Source organism: Dendrobates tinctorius, unplaced genomic scaffold, assembly GCF_039654945.1.
Source record: "Dendrobates tinctorius isolate UK_male_01 unplaced genomic scaffold, ASM3965494v1 ptg000528l, whole genome shotgun sequence".
NCBI classification, from domain to species: Eukaryota; Metazoa; Chordata; class Amphibia; order Anura; family Dendrobatidae; genus Dendrobates; species Dendrobates tinctorius.
The window spans coordinates 214,594-237,469 of record NW_027362187.1 but is presented as its reverse complement, the minus strand read 5'-3'; the positions used below and the strand labels follow the sequence as shown (position 1 = coordinate 237,469).

The 22,876-nt window shown below is 43.9% G+C and overlaps 1 protein-coding gene across 4 annotated transcripts in view; it reads right to left on the bottom strand.

Moving 5' to 3' along the window:
• Window positions 1-8,893: 8,893 nt before the first annotated feature.
• TMEM131 (transmembrane protein 131) overlaps window positions 8,894-22,876 on the bottom strand; it is a 186,505-nt gene continuing 172,522 nt past the window's right edge. For 2 of the 4 annotated variants that reach the window (XM_073565064.1, XM_073565067.1), the window contains 6 exons: window positions 21,940-22,099; window positions 19,925-20,043; window positions 19,731-19,836; window positions 16,813-16,916; window positions 16,319-16,479; window positions 8,894-9,942 (listed from right to left, as the gene is read on the bottom strand). In XM_073565064.1, coding sequence (XP_073421165.1) covers window positions 9,643-9,942; window positions 16,319-16,479; window positions 16,813-16,916; window positions 19,731-19,836; window positions 19,925-20,043; window positions 21,940-22,099 — 950 coding nt within the window. In that variant the 3' untranslated portion in view covers window positions 8,894-9,642. The remainder of the gene's footprint in view (window positions 9,943-16,318; window positions 16,480-16,812; window positions 16,917-19,730; window positions 19,837-19,924; window positions 20,044-21,939; window positions 22,100-22,876) is intronic. The other 2 variants (XM_073565065.1, XM_073565066.1) reach the window with 2 other exon arrangements.

Sequence of the window (22,876 nt, the reverse complement as noted above, 5' to 3'; positions counted from 1 at the left end):
CTTGACAGAATGCAGAAATAGTGCTGCACAAGGTGGCTCTATTAGTTAAAAACGCCTGGAGGGGGTGACAGGTTCCCTTTAATATACCAAGAATTCATCCTATTTATACTTCATGTAAATATTGGGGATCTCTGTGTACTGAACATTAATTGTATACCTCAGTGGTGGGGTGTCTATTTGTACATATTTGTATATACTGAGAAACATGGATTTTTGTGATAACTGACCGTAAAATCCTTTTCTCCGAGACGTACTGTGGGTGTATGCTACTGCCACCTGGAGGCTGACACTAAGTGAACAAAAAAATGTTAGCTCCTCCTCCGCCGCATACATCCTCGCTCCGATTGCGAGCGGAAACCAGTTTAGTGCAACAGCAGTAGGAGAACACAAAACAAATCAGCCTTAATGCAGATAACATGTCTGGAAAGGGACCACCCTAATATCAACAAAAAATGCATATTGCTTAAATAAACAAGAGCCAACTGGCTATCAGGGTGGGTGCTGTGTCCCCCAATGAACGTCTCGGAGAAAAGGATTTTACGGCGAGTTCACAAAAATCCATGCTTCTCCTTCGTCTCATTGGGGGACAGAGGTACTGTGGGACGTCCTAAAGCAGTCCCTGGGTGGGACATTGACTCACCGATCCAAGCTACATGCACCTCCTGTCTAAAGATGCGCCACCGCTGCTTGGAGAATCCTTCTACCCAGGCTCGCATCTGACGAAGCCTGAGTATGGACATTGTAATGTTTGGTAAACGTGTGCAGGCTTGACCAGGTTGCTGCTTTGCACACCTGCTCCGTCGAAGCCTGGTGCCGAAGCGCCCAATAGGCGCCCACTGCCCGAGTAGAGTGTGCTCTGATCCCCGCTGGAATCGGCGCACCCCTGGTGCGGTAGGCTTCCTGAATAGTTAGACAGATCCACCTGGCTATTGTCGATTTTGAGGCTGCGAGTCCCTTCCTGCACCCCTCGGGTAGCAAGAACAATATCCTCATTAATGTAGAATGAGGAAACGACCTTCGGCAGAAAGGGGGGAGCTGGTCTGAGAATCACCTTATCCTTGTAGAAGGTGAGAAACGGTGCTCGGCAGGATAGGGCCGACAACTCCGAGACTCGCCTAATGGAAGTTATGGCTACAAGGAACACCACCTTCCAGGAAAGGTACGACAAGGAAATGTCTTGAAGAGGCTCAAATGGAGCTTCCTGGAGCACACTCAGGACCAGGTTAAGGTCCCAGGCGTCCAGGTGCGCCCTATAGGGAGGTACCAAGTGGGAGACTCCCTGGATGAAAGTCCTCACCTGCATATTGGTAGCGATTTTCCGCTGGAAGAGGATGGACAAGGCCGATATCTGTCTCCTAAGGGAGCTCGGGGCCAACTCTGAGTCTAAGCCCAACTGGAGAAAAGCCAAGATGTTGGGGATAGAAAATGTCAGTGGAAAAAAACCGCGATCTCAACACCAACCAAAGAAGACCTTCCAGGTGTGATGGTAAATTTTCGCCGAGGTAGGCTTCCGGGCGCTAATCATTGTAGCGACCACCTCACGCTCAAATCCCGCCTGGATCAGAATCCAAGATTCAACGGCCATGCCGTCAAACACCGGGCCCCTGAGTTCCGGTGGAAGATCGGGCCCTGGGCCAGTAGGTCTGGGCGCTCTGGCAGTCGCCATGGGACGTCAGCGAGCAGCTGCACTAGATCAGCGTACCATGCCCGCCGAGGCCAGTCTGGGGCCAGCAGAATCGCTGGCACCCCTTCTGTCTTGATCTTCTTGATGACCCTCGGAAGTAGTGGCAGCGGGGGTAACAAGTATGGAAGGCGAAATTGGTTCCATGGCAGAACAAACGCATCTACGGCGATCGCCCGCGCATCCCGAGACCAAGTGACGAACCTGGGTACCTTGGCGTTCACCCTGGAGGCCATTAGATCCACATCCGGCATTCCCCACCATTGGCAAATCTGCTGGAAGACTTCGGGGTGCAGAGACCAATCCCAGGACACAACACCCTGCCGGCTGAGGAAGTCCGTCGCCCAATTTTCCACGCCCGGGATGTGGACCAGCGATATTACCGAATGGTTCCTCTTGGCCCAGTGAAGCACATGTCCCACCTCGCGTATGGTTGCCCTGCTGCGGGTGCCCCCCTGATGATTTACATATGCCACCGCCGTGGCGTTGTCCGATTGAATCCGGACGGGGCGTCCTGCTAGAAAGTGCTGAAAAACGTTGCAGCGTCACTTTTATGTTGAGGTGCCCATACTTTTGCACTGGTCAAATTTTGTTTAAATGCAGATTGCACATTTTCTGTTAGGCTACTTTCACACATCAGGTTTTCGGCGTCAGGCGCGATCCGGCGTCGTGCCGGAATGCCGGATCCGGCAAATGTTTTGTAAAACCTGATGTGCCGGATCCGGTTTTCTGCCGGATCCGTCTTGTTCTTGACAGACAAAACCGGATCCGTCTCATCCGGTTCATCCGTTTTTTCGACGGATTACGCCGGATCCGGTTTTTAAAATTGACCCTTGTGGCCCCTCAAGGCAGAGTACACTGGCAGGATGACAGAGTGTGAAAGATTTGTGCCCTAACCAAACTTGTGTACCTTCTGGACCAACAGTATATACCTTTGCCAACCAAAGTTGGCTATCTTGTCATGGTCTACTATTTTTAGCTTTAGGCCACAGGTGTGTACCTGGTTGTGTTTTATGCAAAGTATTTCACCTTTTAACAAAAGTTGTGTACATTGTTAGGAAATCACCAACAATAAACAACTTTTTAGGTGAAATACTTTGCTTCAAACACAACCAGGAACACAACTGTGGCAAAAAGCTAAAATTTACCCACAGTTATACCTGGTTTTGAATACCTTTTTACCTTTGAAATACCCTGTATTTAACCTTTTTTTTAAACATAGTTCGCCGCAGAAAGAAAAGACAGACTACCATTGTGAAACGATAATTTAACTTTTATTTAAAATTTTTTTTTTTTTTTGTAAAATGTTTTTAAAGTGCAAAAAACTTTTTTAATAAAGGTTTTAAACCCAATGGGCATTTTTATTAAAAAACACACATTACAAATCTGTGTATTGTGGGGTGGAAATACTGCTGGAGGGGCTGCGGGACACTTCGACACTGGGTGTGTGGAGAGAGGACTGGGATCGTTGTGGGGAAGGAACAGTTAGAGGTGAAGGTGTGGAAAAAACTACAGAATGGGTGGACATGTGGGAAGCAGAAGAGGTGGTGGGTGGTGGAGTGGAGGGTTGGGCAGGGACTGTAGGAGCAGATGATGTTGATGGAAAGTTGTATGGGGAAGGAGTTTGGTACGGGGAAGGAGTTTGGTACGGGGAAGGAGTTTGGTACGGGGAAGGAGTTTGGTACGGGGAAGGAGTTTGGTACGGGGAAGGAGTTTGGTACGGGGAAGGAGTTTGGTACGGGGAAGGAGTTTGGTACGGGGAAGGAGTTTGGTACGGGGAAGGAGTTTGGTACGGGGAAGGAGTTTGGTACGGGGAAGGAGTTTGGTACGGGGAAGGAGTTTGGTACGGGGAAGGAGTTTGGTACGGGGAAGGAGTTTGGTACGGGGAAGGAGTTTGGTACGGGGAAGGAGTTTGGTACGGGGAAGGAGTTTGGTACGGGGAAGGAGTTTGGTACGGGGAAGGAGTTTGGTACGGGGAAGGAGTTTGGTACGGGGAAGGAGTTTGGTACGGGGAAGGTTGCTGGAAGTGGGGAGATGACTGGTACTGGGGAGGTTGCTGGTACTGGGGAGGTTGCTGGTATGTAGTAGGAGGGGGAGGATGAAAAGTGGCTGGAGGGGGTGCAGATGTAATAGGAGGGGGAGGATGGAAAGTGGCTGGAGGGGGTGCAGGTGGAGGAACTACAGTGGTGGGAGGTGGAGGTTGGGAGGTAACCTGCTGTAGAGCACCGTGGCACGAATGCATTACATGCATCTGCTGGGCAGGAGAGAGCGTTTCCATGCGCTCCACAACAGACCTGAAAAAGGTGTGGTTTGGCGAAGATCTTGCTTCTGAATGCATGGTTTGCAGAAGTGTCTTCACCTCCAGAATGCTGGAGTTGATCTGCTGAAAGCCTGCGGAGATTTGCTCTGACAAGACTTTTAGACAGTTCTGGAAAGATGCATTCAGATGCAATAACTCTTGCGCATAACTCTTTTCCTGACCCCTCTGCCGCTGCCGCCCAGTACCCGCAGGTGTACTAGAGGCGGCAGGGGCAGAAGGGTGGGGTAAAGGGAAAGCGATCTCCTCACCAGCAGCTTCATGTAATGTAGGCGGCCACGATGCTCCTGTGCTGGTGGATGGGACAGATGGGTCGAATGTGTGGGAAGGCAGGGAAGGTGCAGATGTACCGGGGCGGTCGAAGTGTCCCTCGGTGCCGGTCTCCTCAGGGATCGCCTCAGAAGGGTCCAATCGTGCAGGCTCCCGAGTGCTGCTCACCGTGCTGTGGAATAAAGAGAAAAAAAAACAATTAAAATACTGACATGGTATGGCCCTGGCTGAAAAAAAAAAGTTACATCTTTTTCACATGTGGTGTGTAATATTTACCTTCTGGTGAGCATTGTTTCCCGGAGGAACGACAGGGCTTGTGCGTACTTGTACTTGCTCCTGCGTCCTCCAGATCCACTCGGGGCCCGCATCTCTTTATTGAACTCCTTCTTGAAACGATCCCTCACAGACCGCCACCGATTCACAATTCTGTTCCCTGAAACGAGAAAGGAGTGGTTAGTATACAACATCAGTGTTTCACAAACTCCAGTCCTCATGGTCCCCAGGGGTCATGTTTTCAGGATTTCAATAGTAAATAGAAATCCTGAACACATGATCCGTGGGGACGAGGACTGGAGTTCGGGAAACACTGGTTTACATCAAGCAACCGTTACTGTATATACTTACGCTCTTTAATCTGGTCCCGAGCTTCGAGGTCCTCCCAGCGGCCCACAAGGAGAGAACAGATTTCCTCCCAGAGTCGTCGGGTAATGATCAGGTCAGCGTGGCGGCGGTCAGCCATATTCCAGAGCGGCTCCCTTTCTCTGACGAGATCGATGAGGCGGTCCACATCAATCCCTCCATCCTCACCGTCAGAGTCGGGAGCACGCTGTGAAGGCTGTTAAAGAAAAAGACAAAAATAACATAATTAGCCTCCACAAAAGAAATGAAATAAAAAGTGCCAAAAAACAAAGCAAAAATATTTATACTTACACGCTGGTGACCGCCGCGTTGCTGTCGCCGACGACCCTGGGAGGCACTGCGAGGACCTCTTGGCCGAGCACCAGATTGGGAAGACTAGAGAAGAAAACAAAAAATGTTATGAGTTTGGATGTAGGCATTTGTTTGCTGTGTGTGGTCTGCAGAACATTGTTTTCTATGTGTTGTGTGTAGTGTGATGTTGTGTTTCTGCGTTTGATGCAAAAAACTTACGAATTGTGAGCCCACTCCAAGCGTCTGTCCACCCCTTCCTTCTTCTTCTGGGAGCTCCTCTTCATCTTGTGATTCCTGTTTTGAAATAAAAGGCAATGAATAGACATATATTACAGAGATGATGGATTTTGGAAATAAAAACTTACCGTCAAACGCTGACGATGCGAGGGAGGGCTCCCAGAAGAAGATGTGCTGTCCTGTTGATGGCCAGACTCCATGGCTGTGGGTATTGCTGCTGCCAGTGATGCCATTTCTGCTGCTGCTGCTGCATCTCTTTGGCGGCTGTTGAATAAAGAGAAACAAAGGGCCAATGAATATCTTGATATTCCATGGCCCTAGTTTGGAGGAATGGGGGATTTGATAATTACCGTCTCTCATCTGCTTCTGGACTCCCCTCCCGTTCAGCATGCTGCTCCATTTGGGGTGTTGCTGATGGTGCTGCTGCTGCATCTCTTTGGCGGCTGTTGAATAAAGAGAAACAAAGGGCCAATGAATATCTTGATATTCCATGGCCCTAGTTTGGAGGAATGGGGGATTTGATAATTACCGTCTCTCATCTGCTTCTGGACTCCCCTCCCGTTCAGCATGCTGCTCCATTTGGGGTGTTGCTGATGGTGCTGCTGCTGCAGATGTCTGCTGCCTTCTCCTGCGCCTGGTTGCTGTCTTGGGTGGCATGTTGGGTGTGGCTGAGGGTCCCATTGTCTTGCTTTTATATATCTCCTGTGGGCAGAGCTACTGAGCATGCTCAGACCAAAAAAACCGGATCCGGCGCATTGCGGCGCTCATAGGCTTTCATTGTGTGAAAAAGCCGGACGCGCCGGATCCGGCGTGTCCGGCTTTTTCGCCGGAGACAAAAAACGTTACAGTAGACGTTTTTTCCAGACGCCGGATCGCGACACATTGCCGGATCCGGCGATAACCGGATGAAACGCATGGCCATCCGGCGCGATCCGGCGCAAATGCAAGTCAATGGGGGGGAAACCGGATCCGGCATTGCATTTCGCCGGATCCGGTTTCTGTCAAAAGCGCCGGATCGCGCCTGACGGCGAAAACCTGATGTGTGAAAGAGGCCTTAGTACAATAAACCTCATTTGAATCCAGAAATATAACGGAGACCATCAGTTATTAGATATATGAAACTGAAATAGCTGTTGCAAAAACCAAAATTGTTATAAAGAAAAAAGGTTAACATTAATAGGGGTGCCCAAACTTTAACATATGACTGTATAATCAGAAAATAACCCATTGTTTAAATCAGGTTTGGGTGTTACATGGTTTAAAATGTAAAGAAAAATTGCAGTTTCCTCACTAAAAACTAAGGCTATTTTAGACTCCTACTTCCTATTTTTTTTTTTTCCAGAACTTTTTAGAAGTTTCATTATCTTCTCAGGCAGGGTTTATAATGACACATGACACCTCAATACGCAGCTGATAACACAGGGTCCACCATTCACAATGGGTGATATCAGTGCTCCCCCCCTTCCTTCAATATGATCTTTGCACATACCCTTGAGATGCTTCTATTGGGTCTTAAGGCCCAGTCTCACATAGCGAGATCACTAGCGAGATCGCTGAAGGGTCATCGATTTTGTGACGCAACAGCGACATCGCCAGCGATCTCGTTACGTTTGACACTTAGCAGCGACCAGGCCCCCGCTGCGATGTCGCTGATTGTGCTCGAATGTCCTGGGCCATATATTGATCGCTGGTGTCCCGCTGGCCAGCGCGCATCGCTGTGCTTGACACCGACAAGCGACCTCGTTAGCGACTCAGAAATCATGGACGCAGGCGGGAGTCGTCAGAATCGCTGCTGTGTGACAAGGTCCCAACGACCGCCGAGGTCGTTATACGGATCGCTGGATCGTTGCTGCGTCTTTGGGTAAATCTGACTGTTTGACCGCTTACTAGCGACCATTTAGGGACACACCAGCGATCCTTACCAGGTCGTATCGTTGTTGGGATTGCTGGTGCGTCGCTAAGTGTAACGGTACCCTAAGTCAGCCTATCACTGCTAATCTACATGTGGATTTACTGAAAGAACAGGAAGTTGGAGTCTATGATCGCTCCAGTGTAAAAATAATTAAAAAAAATATAGATCATGATATGGAGGGAAAAATAAATATTTAAACTTATCACATAAAAAAAATTATTTAAACAGTGGGATATTTTCTGATCTCTCCCATCATTAAGGTCTTAAACTGACAAATGTAAATGAGAAAGGGTAAAGGAGAACAAATCTGGAATAGGTAGGACAATGAAAAAAGCTAATTTAGGCCTCCTGATACAGCAAATGAACAGCATCTGTCTTCATGCGATAACCCCTTCACATTCCTAAACAATCTTTTAAGACTATATATCAGAATAGGACATATTTTTACAACCCAACAGCGAGGAAGTTTCTTTAAAGGGGTTTTCCAGGAATAAGTTTTTTTTAGCTTAGTGGCTTGTGGTAGGACAAAATAAGAAGAGCCATTACACATTCTCCGCTGCTGCAGTAGTGCTGCCTCTCCACCTCTGTAGTCTTTGTTTACAGGCTGCATCAGTGACGTCAGGACTACAGCGCACATGACAGCTGCTGTAGCAAATTGCTGAGCTTAATGGCTTGTGCAAGAAGACATTCTAAGGCTATGTTCACATGTTGCGTTTTTTTTGCTGCATTTTTGTTGTCCCTTGTGCATGTTGATAAAGTTTAGTGGCCCAAAAGAAAAAGAAGTCTGATTTAACTTCCTTACTTTTTGCTGCATTTTTGGTGCAAAAATCTGCATTTTTTGCTGTGTTTTCGCACTTGCCTATTGTTTCCTATGGGTGAAAAAAAAGCTGCAAAGACGCTGAAAGAAGTAACATGCTGCAATTAGCAAAAACAGCAGTTTTCCAAATGAGTCATGAAAAAAAAAAAAAATGTGTGTGCAGATTTCTGAAATCTCAGACTTTGCTGGTACTGTGGAACACAGCGTAAAGTTTGCAAACAAAAAAAGCAGCAAAAACTAAAGGGGGTTTTACACTAAGCAATATCGCTAGCAATATCGCTAAAACGTCACCGATTTTGTGACGTTATAGCGATATTGCTAGCGATATCGCTATGTGTGATACTTACCAGCGACCGGCTCCCCCGCTGTCCATCGCTGATCGCGCGAGAATGTCCGGCTCCATTTCTCGTCGGGCGCTTCCTGCTGAGACTTCCTGCTGTGACGACGAGCGACGCTGGACGCGGGCGGGAGGACGCAGGATCGCTGTGTGTGAATGGTAAGTATCGTGCGCTGCGTCGCTGCTGCATCGCAGTGAGATCTTTCTGTATGAAAGCTCACTAGCGATCATTTAGCGATGCACCAGCGATCCTGACCGCGTCGGATCGCTCGTCGGATCGCTGGTGCATCGCTAAATGTAAAAGGGCCTTAAATGTGTGAACATAGCCTAAAGGAACTTATTCCCGGAAAGTCCTTATCAATCTAAGGAAAAGTAATTAAAAGACAAAGCCATTAATTGAAAAAGTGCCTTTTTTATTTACTTTACAACTCAAAGTTGTAGGAATTGCTCAACAAATCCTGTTTTTGCACACAGGATTTTACAAGGAGCATTGTAAAATTAAACTTTTTTTTTTTTTTTCCCTTTTCCTTTAAAAAAAAATGCATGATAAAGAGCTGAAAGTTCAGGGAAAAGCGCTGAGCAGCCCAAACTGAGCATTCACAGTGCTCCTGGCGGTATTTAGCTTTTGTTCATGAGTTAATACAAAAACAGCTTGTGTTTAAATGGCCATTGGACTTGTAGCGAGGATTGCGATGTATGCACATACATCTTCGTTTTACTAGAAACAATACAAAGAAATGGTCTTTTAGAAAACTCAGTCCTCTAATTTCGAGGGCTACAATATGTTTGAACAGAGGGCTGCTTTGTGGCACGTGTGCAAAATAAATAAAATGATGAAGAGGGGGCAATTTGTACCCATTCTATTTACCGTACTAATGCATGGTTTTTCCTGACATTCTTTTTGTATGCTTGTCCAATTGTATGTTATTCTAGGAAAAGAGCATAATAAATGTTTTTTGGAACTGAATTTAAAGAAAAGAGTTGGAAATTCTGCAAAAGATTCTAATTTGGGGTTTAAAAAAATAAATAAAACAGCCAAAAGCAGACAACTGATAGAAAAGGGGAGAACGCCTTCAGAAATAATTGGCAGATTTTGAAGCAGTAACACTTTTAATATCAGGGTTACATTTCAGGTTGATGATCAGTTCTCAGGTTGGTAGTGGGAGTTGGACCAGGGATCTGAACTTCTTCTTCCAATCGTTGGGCTCCATATATTCCAAGGGTCGAATGTTTGGCCAGGCAAGTTTTCAGAGCTGTGCGAAGCAGAAGCTGATGTCGTGCTGGATGTGGGACAAGTGCTATCGCCTCCAATTAAATCAATTCCAGGTAATGGGTTTGCTGGAGTGGTATATGGAAGGGTGGTACTCGGATTACTGGACCAAATAGAGTTGCTGAATGGGATTGTTGGAGCCCACAGGCTAGCAGAGTTTCCCAGAATGGACTGTAAAGAGTCAAGAAAGGGAAGAAAAAAAAAAAACATAACACAATATGTCAGACTTCTCTATCAAGAATGCATACAAATAAAAGAGACAAAACACAATATTGGCTCCTCAAATCATGGAAACCAATTATAACCTATTACCGCAATATGGAGTAAAAATAGGAAGTACTATTACATCACCAGCAAACCAGGAAAGTAGAAGTGAAATTATACAGTAAAAATGTAGTCCAGCACTCATGCTGTATGAGAACTGTTATTGTTGAATTAACAAATTATTCATATTTTCAATACCTTCATTACATCCGCCATACATGTATGACAGATATGGGGGGTGGGAGGGAATCTGGGGCAATTTATGAGCTGAGCCCACTCCATACAAGATGGTAAACTTATAATGCAGCCAGCGTCTGCCTCAAAAGGTATACTCACACACAATAAACCTTCAAAGTCTCCAAATCTCATCCAATGTGACCAAATAGAAAAACATATAAACCATATAGTTCGACTTGACAGTAACTTTGCATTTCCATGCTTTGAGCTACATGTTCTACAGGGGTCAATTGATCAAGGGGTATTACATCCTAGTATGATGTTAAACTTGTTTGAGCGCCTTTGCGAAGTCAGTTGTGGCTCATGCAGACATCCCTAGATCTGGGTCCGAGCGCGGACAGCAATGCACAGACTATCCGTGGGTCTCACAGCCCGAACTCAACAGCGTCATAAATGTCTAAGGAGCATATATACAACGCATAAGACACCAGGGCATATATACAGCACAGGAGATGCTGGGGGGACATATACAGCACAGGAGATGCTGGCATGTATACCAAGAAGCACTTTTTTCCCAAAAAATTTTGGGGAAAGTGGGGGTGCGTCTTATAGTCAGCATATACTTGCAAATACTGTGGCGGCAGCAGGAGTCGATGATCACACTCCCTTCCCAGGCTGGTGTAGCAGGTTCGGCAGCGGTGCTCTGTGTTGTGTATGTGTGTGTGTGTGGGGGGGGGGTGGTGTCTCTGAGCATGTGCCACCCCCGGCAGCCATTTTCCCAGAGGCCACCACATCGCAGCAATGGATATGCGGGGCCTCCGAGCTTTCACAAGATGCCAGCGGAGTCTCCCACAACACAGAGCACCAAGACACCGCTCCACCAGCACACTCGATCCCTCCTGAGTGAGCTGAATTCGGACTGTAAGATGGACCCCCATTTGACACATTCATTTTTTTTCCCTATTTTCCTTCTGAAAATTTGGGGTGCATCTTATGGCCTGGTGTGTCTTATAGTCCGAAAAATACGGTACATAGCCGGGGACACCAAGGCATTTAGAGTACACAGGAGACACCAGGGCATATACAGTGGGTATGGAAAGAATTCAAACCCCTTTAAATTTTTCACTCTTTGTTTCACTGAAGCCATTTGGTAAATTCAAAAAAGTTCATTTTTTTCTCATTAATGTATACTCTGTACCCATCTTGAATGAAAAAAAAAAACAGAAATGTAGAAATTTTTGCAAATTTAAAAAAAAACAACAAACTGAAATATCACATGGTCATAATTATTCAGACCCTTTACTCAGACACTGATATTTAAGTCACATGCTGTCCATTTCCTTGTGATCCTCCTTGAGATGGTTCTACTCCTTCATTGGCATCCAGCTGTGTTTAAATAAATTGATAGGGCTTGATTTATAAAGGCACACATCTGTCTATATAAGACCTCACAGCTCACAGTGCTTGTCAGACCAAATGAGAATCATGAGATCAAAGAAACAAGCCAAGGAGCTCAGAGACAGAACTGTTGCAATGCACAGATCTGGCCAAGGTTACAAAAGAATTTCTGCAGTACTCAAGGTTCCTAAGAGCACAGTGGCCTCCATAATCCTTAAATGGAAGAAAAAATGGGACCACCAGAAGTCTTCCTAGACCTGGCCATCCAGCCAAACTGAGCAATCGTGGGAGAAGAGCCTTGGTTAGAGAGGTAAATAACCCCAAGATCAATGTGGCTGAGCTCCACAGATGCAGTAGGGAGGTGGGATAAAGTTCCACAAAGTCAACTATCACTGCAGCCCTCCACCAGTCGGGTCTTTATGGCAGAGTGGCCCGATGGAAGCCTCTCCTCAGAGCAAGACATATGAAAGACCGCATAGAGTTTGCTAGAAAAAACACATGAAGGACTCCCAGCCTATGAGAAATAAGATTCTCTGGTATAAGACAAAGATAGAACTTTTTGGTGAAAATTCTAAGTGGTATGTGTGCAGAAAACCAGGCAATGCTCATCACCTGATCAAATACAATCCCAACAGTGAAACATGGTGGTGGCAGCATCATGCTATGGGGGCGTTTTTCAGCTGCAGGGACAGGACGACTGGTTGCAATTGAAGGAAACATGAATGCGGCCAAGTACAGAGATATCCTGGATGAAAACCTCTTTCAGAGTGCTCTGCACCTCAGACTTGACCAGAGGTTCACCTTCCAACAAGACAATGACCCTAAGCACACAGCTAAAATAACAAAGGATTGACTTCAGAACAACTCTGAGTATTCTTGACTGTCCCAGCCAGAGCCCTGATCTAAACCCAATTGAGCATCTCTGGAGAGACCTGAAAATGGCTGTCCATCTACATTCACCTTCCAACCTGATGGAACTGGAGAAGATCTTCAAGGAAGAATGGCAGAGTATTCCCAAATCCAGGTGTGAAAAACTTGTTGTCATTCCCAAGACGACTCATGGCTGTACTAGCTCAAAAGGGTGCTTCTACTCAATACTGAGCAAAAGGTCTGAACACTTATGACAATGTGATATTTCAGTTTTTTTTTTTTTAATTTGCAAAAATTTCAACATTTCTGGGTTTTTTTCAGTCAAGATGGGGTACAGTGTGTGCATTAATGAGAAAAAAAATGAACTTTTTTGAATTTACCGAATGGCTGCAATGAAACAAAGTGAAAAATTTAACGGGGTCTGAATACGTCAAGTACCCACTCTATACAGCACAGGAGACGCCGAGGGCATATATACATCACAGGAGGGGCTTGCGGAATATTTACCTCACAGGAGGGACTGGGGGAATATATAAATCACAGTAGGTGCTGGGGACATATATAAATCACAGGAGGGGCCAAGATCCATGCATGTCTGCATAAGCCCTCTGATTTAAAAGCCTCTGTGACTTTTTCAGCATCTCTGAGTGAATCCCCATTGGGCAACCATACAGTTTCCATTCCTCAAACTTCAGTCACAGTTCCAATGGCATGCCCCCTCTGTGGCTAAACAGACCACTATTTTGCAAGCACATATGATATGCATTCACTGTGCATACACTTATATGGTTGTACTTTGATTCCACCTCCAAGACGCTATACAGCAATGCTTCTATCGTGGCAACATTCACACTGTCAAGTCAAACACAAGGCACCAGCATCAATAAATGAGCTAAAATTCCTTAAAGCCTAATTAATAATTCACAAAAACATTTAGATGCGTGTCGTGGGAGGCTGCACAAGGTGGTGTCGGTCACACCAGACACTGAAAGCAAAGGTTCACATACTTTTGCTGCTCACAGAAATGTGACAGTCATTTTTTTTATTAAGAAAAATGATCTGAAGTCTAATATTTTTAACTCCTTGGTTTTATTTGGTTCTCCTCATCTATTTTTAGCATTTATGTTAAAAACTGACATACTTTTAGGTCAAATTTATGCAGAAACATGGAAAATTTTAATGGGTTTACAAACTTGAACATGAACCACTGTATCAAACTAGTTAGTACAGTGTTACAAGCGAGGGAAGGGAATTTTTGACAGCAGCTGCCTCCATCTCTCAGGTCTACGCAGGATTTCTAAAGTGTACACAAGCCACCATCTGTGGAATGACAGGCAACCTTGTGACTGAAACTGAAGTAGAGCCGCAGCGTTCGAACGCTGCACAGCAAGTCATGAAGCTGGCAGCACAAGAGCAATGTGATCTCTGGTGATGACAGCTACACGTTAACCTGTCTGAAGGAAACGGTCAAGTGCAATACTTAAAAACTCTCCTCCCTATGTGCTTCCATCACTTGTGGATTTCCCCCAATTCTTTCACACACTACACAAGTGCTATATAGGGAAATTCCTCTCCTCTGCTTTATTCAGCTCCATCTGTGCTGTTCTCGAGGTAAGTTGGCCACCTGGGCTAAAAAATGGGGTATGTAAATATTGATAAATGGAAAGTAATGCAGCTAGACAGTAGTAATTGTACTGCTGCATATACATTAAATGCAATAAACCCTTTATCAATGAGGGAATTTTTATGATTTTATTTTTAACACATTTTGCTCCAAGAGCCATAATTTTTTGTAATCACATCGACATAATATGGCTTGCTTGCGAGTCAAGTTATACTTTTTAGTGAGACCATTCAATTACAGTGTACTGGAATCTCAGCCTAATTCTACAGGTCAGTGCGACAATAGTGATACCAAACTCGGCCAGTTTTTTTTCTAATATTGTAGTTGTGAAAAGCAAAATTGAAATTTGTAAAAATAAAAAATAGCAACATCGAAGTTAATTGGCAAAGGTTATAAATAAATTATGTGCAGTAAATAATTGAGAGATATAGAGAAAGCCTAAACATTAATGGACTGATGTCACTTTCATCCTATGTAACAACAATGGTTTTTCCAATTTTCTTAAAATGAGCTTTTACATATAGGGATGACTTTTAATGAACAGTCTGGAATGGAAATTAATAAATGTGCTAAAATTCTACCTTAGGAGATAGACTCAGCAAGGAAACTTCCCAATTGCCTTTAGCCCCTTCACGACCTTTGATGTACATATATGTCAAAAGTCATGTCCCTGACTTTGATGCCGACTCGCGCACCGGCCCGGCATCTTTCCACGCACGTGATGACCGATTTAATCGCTGCTCCACCGGATACTGTTTACCTATTAAATCCAGTTCTCAGAGATTGACAGCATCTAACAAGCGCTGGCAAGGGGGACGCATCGTTCGACGCACCCGTCAGCGTGCCCGTGACATGATTGTTGGGCTCCAATTGGTTATCATGGCAGTCGGGGGTTTGCTGAACACCCTCATGCCTGACGATCACAGCTTCCTGTCCTCTAAGGGGACTATTAAATAAAGTAAAATTAAAAGTTTTAAAAAATATGAGAAAACAAAGTATTAGCCCCTTTTTCCACATTAAAAGTAAAACTGTTTAAAAAATACTCATATTTGGTATCGCTGCATTCATGAAAGTCAGATCTATCAAAATCTAAAATCAATTAATCCGTTCTGAAATATGTTTTTTTTTTGGCCGCCGCAACATTGCAATGAAATGCAATAAGAGGCAATGAAAACATCGTACCTACCTCAAAATGGTATCAATAAAAATGTCAGCTCAGGACGCAAAAAATAAGCCCTCACCGGCCCTAGATCCCAAAAAATGAAAACATTGCGGATCTTGGAGTTGGCAACAAAAGCTATTTTTTTCCACCACTTGTTTGGTATCTGCGTACTTGTACTGAACTATATTGCCAAGTCAGTTTTACCATATAGTGAACATGATAAATAAAAAAAAATTTAAAAAAACTATTGTGGAATTTTTTTCCTGCTTTCCAGGACATCTTATGATAAAATGAATGTCATTCAAAAGAACAACTCATTACTGAAAAAAACAAGCTCTCATATGGCTAGCTTCATGGAAAAATTAATGTTATGGCTCTTGGAAGAAGGGGAAAAAAAGGAAAACGAAAAAACGGAAAATCGCTCGGAGGTGAAGGAATTAAAAGATGCATATTATACTCTGAGGCCTACACAAACTATAAATGGAAGGCCGGTAAGGGGTTAAAAAATAATATATTGACTAGTCTAATCAAGAGTGGAACATGATGGAGGCCTAAAAGTCAGGGTTGGAAGACCAGAGGGCGAAAACAGACGGAAGAGTGGAAGTGGTGTGGGCAAAACAGGTAAGGGGCGAGGATTATATAATATTTTATTATTTTTTAACCCTTTCATGGCCCTATAAAGGGCTCACCAATATACTGCCGTTTTGCTGGACTTAAGTCTATGAAATGTCAAAAAGTTTGCTTCAAATTGATCGTTGAGAAAGGAACACTCATAGCAGACAAATAAGATAGATTAAGCTGAGTCTTTAAGAAGTCTTCGGCTAGGTCAGGGTAATAATTCTAGCAATCAATACATTCACTTTTCTTAGTGACCTATGATGAAAATGTACATGACGAATCGGTACCGCAGAAGACATGCTCTGAAATCCTGTGTGCGGCAGAAACTGAAAGGGATTTTTGCATTTGCACATCGTAACATTTTTGTGTTGAGCTGTGGTGTGGCAGGAAACTTCCAAAGCCCTAAATATAAGTTCTAGGGACTATATACTCACAGAGGTTACATGGGTTGGGGATCCAGTGCTAGTAGGCCATGTTGGTACAGAGTCTGTAGCAGGAGAATCCCAGATTGAAGATGTGGATTCAAAATCTGTCCATTTCTTTTGAGAATCTTGGGCATATGTGTTTCTGGGAAAAGAAAGCTTGCTAAAAACTTCTGTAAGGAGAAAAAAAAAAAAACAAGTATAAGAAGAGACCAGCGGAACAACTAGTGAATGCTGCAAGGAGGCAATGTGCCGCTATATTAACATTGATATTCCGTGAAAGGGTCAGTTCACACTTGCAATCTTTTTTTTTTTTAAAAAAGGTGGCAGCCGTGACAATTTGATGCTAGATTGAACAAAGCCTAAAGTTTCTATTTAATTAATATTTGCCATAAATGCATGCAAGAATAAAGGATTTCTGTACAGATCAATTACCTGATGCTTTATACATTATAAACCATGAAATCACAACAATTGTGATACAGTACTGGTATTAATGAACTCACCTCCTGTTAAGTTGAAGGAATTACTTGGTCCAAAAGCAGAGAATGAATTGAGTGCAACATAATCAGGACTAGTCGGACTGCTGATGGGGCTCCACAAGCCCGAACTAAGTGTGAAATGTGAAACATGTCCAATGAGTATTTCAATACTAAATATTAAAACTGCACATTTTCATCCCCAAAAGCCTAAAAATAGAACCCTAGGGTTAATTTTCAATGATAAGAAGAAATTCCAGAAAAGGCCATACAAATGACCTACAACTACTCATACCTGCTGTGGGTATGTCAGACCACAAATCATCTTACAACTTCCATATACAAGCAACCTACTATTCAAGTAAATTGACATCTTATTGGGCCATTTTTAAGTTTTTTACATAAAATGGAATCTGTCAACTGAAAGCAGCTAGTGATGAGCGAACATGATCAGATAAGGTGTTATTCTGGCACACTCAGGTTCTATCAGAGTGCCTTCTGCGTGCTCGAATAATTTGTTCAAGTCCCCATGGCTGCATGTCTCACAGCTGTTGGACAGCCGCAACACATGCAGGGATTGCGTAACAGACAATCCCTGTATGTGTTGCGGCTGTCTAACAGCTGTGAGACATGCAGCCATGGGGACTCGAACATATTATTCGAGTATGTCGAAGTCACTCAGATAAAACCCAAATATTCTCGTATACCACCTTATCCGAACACGTTCACTCATCACTAAAAGCAGCATAATGTACAGAAAGAGACCCTGAATCCAACAATGTATCACTTAGTTTACTGGGTGCAGCAGTTGTGAGGCTAGTTTCACACTAGCGCTTTTGAGCATAGCGACGGCCTGTGCACGGCTGCCGCTAAGCCCCCCCCCCTGCCGCGCCTCCGCCGGTAGCTCCGCCTACCGGCGCATGACGCTGCATGCGTCCCCTATCTTTATCACTGGGGGCGCAGGCCATGCGCAATATGCGTTTGGCGGCGCATGCGTCCTTTTGACGGTGCGCCGACCTGCGCCAAACGCAACCTGCTGCAGTTTGGTTGCGCTCGGCGCACCGTCAAAAAGGCGCATGCGCCGCTAAAAGCATATTGCGCAAGGCCTGCGCCCCCAGTGATAAAGATAGGGGACGCAGGACGCATGTAGCGTCATGCGCAGGTAGGCGGAGCTACCAGCGGAGGCGCGGCAGGGGTGGGGCTAGCGGCGGCCGTGCGCAGGCCGTTGCTGCGCTCAAAAGCGCTAGTGTGAAACTGGCCTAATACAAATCAGTTTTTAGACATAGAAATATTAGAAGGCAAACCCCAACCACACCCCTGATTAGCAGCATTCTGTGTACATTGCATATTGATAGTAAGCTGATAATTAGTGGTGGGAGGAGAGTTGTACCAGGATGTCTGGGGGGGCACTTAGACCAGCAGTGATAATCTCTTGCTGAAAAAACACTCATTGTATTGAAACAGAACACAGGCTAATAAGTGACACATCCCTGAAGTCAGTGTCTCAGCCCCTACTTCATGCTGCCTTTGGATTACATAGCAAAAAACAGCTGAATTATTCCTTTTAAATACACACATTTCTGGCAACAAATTATTTCAATGGAGTTTAATTAAAAAATGTTTCACCGTTTGCCCTTTAAAGCCTTTTGTTTTGCACAGTCTATTGTTAATTGTAAAATGATTTATCTGAGAAGCCGTGAGATATTCTGGTGGAAGAGTTCTAACTTTTATCAAACTTCTTCCCTGCTCCTCTCAATTGATTTATAACCATGGGAAAGTCGAGCTGAACTTTGTGACCATAATTCAACTGAGCGGAGCCAAGATGAACATTATAAACTCTGTGGTCAGAACAAGCAGCCTGAAGTATTCTCAGTTATCTCATTATGCAGCCAGTTATATATATAGAGCAAGAATAGGTCCGGTCCGATGGGTATTGCGGTCCGGTGCCTCCCATGTTCTAGCGATGACGTCCTCCTTCTTGCTTTTGTCGTGGCTTTTGCGGAGGTGTAATTCTCTGCCCTGTTGAGGACAAAGTAAAGTACTGCAGTGCGCAGCCGCCGGACCTCTCTGACCTTTCCCGGCGCTTGCGCACTGCAGTACTCTGCTCTGCCCTTAACAGGGCAGAGAATTACGCCTGCGCGGGAGCGCGACAGGAAGGAAGAGGACGTCACCACTAGAAGATGGGAGGCGCCGGACTGCGACACCCATCGGATCAAACCGCTCCCCGGGTGAGTATAATATAACTCGTTTTTCTTCAGGTTATATCGGGGGCTTATCTACAGCATTAGAGAATGCTGTAGATAGATAAGCCCCTGATGGCGGTGGCCGCATCTCATAGGGGAAAAATGAGGTGACAGATTCCCTTTAAAGGGAACCTGTCAACTACTAGGCCACTCTGTAACAGTGATTCATTTACAAAACAAATACTTCTTGGAAACATACAATGGGTGCAGTCATTATATAATAAAATAGTGGCCAGCTCTGCACATACAGCACTTGACTTTCCAACCTCTTCTCTAAAGCATTCCAAGTCAATACAGAAAAGGAATGCTTATATAAAGCATTGCAGGAATGTTTCACACACACACTTTTCTTTGTGAAGCTTACAAAAAAAATGAAATGTGACAAGTTTGTATCAACCCTTGGAAAAGCTTTAATAGGGAGGTACCACATATTACATATCTTATAAACATTCTTGCCTAGGTTGCTTCTCTGCTCTGGTAACGGGTTTAGAAATTTATGGCAGCCACATGACCATAGAAAACTGGTATCTGGAGACGGCTCACTGACATGTACAGACATTATTGTGTTGAGCTAACCTATCATTGTTTTCTACCTTCAGCTTTATGAAGGGCATTTCATTTTTATAGTAATTGTACCCTGTGACTAACTATACCCTACTGCTAATATCTACATCTACAATACATCTACAATACTTTACCTACCTATCAGAATTATCACTGTCAACAGAGATGGTATGTGACATGCTGATGCTGCTAGAAAGGTCGCCGCTTCTTACAGCGGATGAATTTGATAGTCCGCTACCACCTACTTTTAAAAAGGAAAGAAGGAACAGTTAATTATTAACATTTTGATACAATAAAACACAGTAGTGCTGTTACAGAAACAATTATAGTACCTGGGTTCTTGTCGTATCCTGCAGCGACAGCAGCAAAGGTGGGGTTGCCATTTCTTCCAGGTAGAGATGATGCTTTAGTCAGTTTAGGTTTGGTGACAGTAGAACTTATTCTTACCTCACTAAAATAAAGGATACTATGTTACACAAACAGGATATTTTGTATCTTTATGATTGGTGTTGCCCTTCTGTAGTATATGCCCTCAAATGAAGTCTACATCACGGATATTTGCCTGTAAAATCTCGTAGATGTTCTGTTCATTCATTGAAAGCACTTCTGACCTTTGGGTAAATGAATGGCTGTTGTACTGAACATGCGATAGGTTTCACAAGCTATCCAAGTGATGTAATATACTGGTCCAGAGTGCTCAATCCAACACAAGAGCGGTTAGCGCAATGCACCAATTCCCAATGCACTTCCAGGCTCACTTGCATAAACTATCCTATCAGGTTTACTTCGCACGGGAACATTGCTTTGGGGTCATACAAGTATGCATGAACTTGGATGTCTATGACCTACATGACCATTTGCATCAATTAAAGTCCTGAAAGGTTCCTTTAAGGGTTATAATGTGATACAATGATGAACTTAAAGTTAGTTGGGCCTACACATTTATTTTGTGCTAATCAGAGGCAATATTAACCCCTTTGCAACCTCTGCCATACTAGTACGGCGGAGGTCGCTTCCCTTCCTTTCATGTGGGCTCACCGCCGGAGCCCACATCTTTCCCGGATGTGTGCCCGGAATAGCTGCGGGTGGAATTGCAATCGACCCGCCGCTATTAACCCATTAAATGTTGCTGTCAAACGCTGCCCACCGGTGACCTCCGTCACGTGATCGCATGTGTTGGCATGACAGCGAGAGGTCTCCTGGAGACCTCTGTGGTTGTCACTGCCAGACTATGAGCGCCACCCGGTGGTCAGCGCTCATAGCAAGTCAGCAATTCTTGTTACATAGAGATCTGATTATCGCCTGTATGTAGCAGAGCCGATCGGGTTGTGGCAACTTCCAGTCTCCCATAGAGACTATTGAAGCATTCCAAAAGTAAAAAAAAAAAAAAAAAAAAAAAAGTTTTTAAAAATAAAGAAAATGAAAAAATATAACAATTTAAATCAACCCTCCCCTTTCGCCCCATTCAAAATAAAAGAAAAAAAAAAAAAAAAATCAAACATACACATATTAGGTATCGCTGCATTCAGAATCGCCCGATCTACCAAGAGAAAAAAAGGATTAACCTGATCGCTAAACGGTGTAGCAAGGAAAAAAAAAAAAAAAAAGGCAAAACGCCAGAATTCCATTTTTTTGGTTGCCACAACATTGCATTAAAATGCAATAACTGGCAATCAAACGATCATATCTGCACCAAAATGGCATCAAAAACGCAGCGCGGCGCGCAAAAAATAAGCTCTCACCAAACCCGAGATCACGGAAAATCGAGACACTACGGGTCTCGGAAAAAGGCGCAATTTTTTTTTTTTTTTTTAACAAACTTTGGATTTTTTCCCACCCCTTAAATAAAAAATGACCTAGATATGTTTCGTGTCTATGAACTTGTAAAGACCTGGAGAATCATAATGGCAGGTCAGTTTTAGCATTTGGTGAACATGGTTAAAAAAAAAAATCCCAAAAAACTGTTGTGCAATTCACTTTTTTTTTGCAATTTCACCGCACTTGGAATTTTTTTTCCCGTTTTTGAGTACACAATATGGTAAAACCAATGGTGTCATTCAAAAGTACAACTCGTCCCGCAAAAAACAAGCCATTACATGGCCATATTGACGGAAAAATATAAAAGTTATGGCTCTGGGAAGAAGGGAAGCGAAAAACGAACGCAAAAAAGAAAATGGGCAGGGTCTCTAAGGAGGTAAAATACTACAGCATAACTGTCTATAAGGATTTTGCCAGATTCTTTATATAAAAAAAACAACAAAAAAAAACTTTAAATCAGATGTATTCTGCATTACCCTTTTACCAGCCCCAGAGAGAAATGGATTGTTATTGGCGCCGTCATACTTACTGACTGCACGAGCTGTTGACAATGCTGCTGTAGCTGCTTCTTCCATAGCCCAATGCTGGAGGCGGTGAAGGAGAGGTAGGAGCGGGTGAGGTTTGCCGTTGCTTTAAGAAGTCATCCGCATTGTGGGTTTGGACAGACAGTTTGTATAAGCTGTCTGCTGCTATAACATTGGAAATGATACGTTACAGAGGAAATTCATACACCCCCTTTCTAACAAATTGACCCTGCCTACTTATATAACTGCATATTTTAATTGCTACTCCCTTGCTAAATACCACATGTCAGATTGCTCCATATTAAACAAATGGTAATATATGTCTTACTATACAGGTATAAAAATAAATCAAAGGCAATTTATGGGGAGTTACCATTTTAACAGTGTTTTGAAATGCAACTTGCCGTCACACATGCCTACCCTGATGTCAGGTATGGAGGACGGCTGGAACTGTCCCATGCACGCTAATGGCTTGTTGATAGTTTTATATACTTAAGTTAATTAGTATTCTGTTCCTGGATTTGTGACATCTCACATTATATTGCAATTCTACACTGAATTCTCATCTCCAGATTATGGCTACTTCAAGGAGTAATGGAAAGCCAAACACGTAGACCTTGCCACCGTAACCTACCCATCTGTGGATAGGGTACAAAGAACAGCATGCAGTACAAGCAGGCACAATCTCTAGTGGGAACACACCACCTTGACATGCTGCTTTAGTGGCAACCAGAATTAGCCCTACATGCCATTCATTTCTATTCCTATCAGAAGCCGTATTCGGTGTGACTGGCTGGCCATAGGTTGTTCTGATGATGAAGAGTGCCTGGGCACATGAATAATTGTGGGCTGACTCCTTCAACACACCTCACTTTTCTTGTATGTGATATACTTACAGAACTGGGTAATTGTATTTATGGAAATTACAGTGCAGGCTTCATA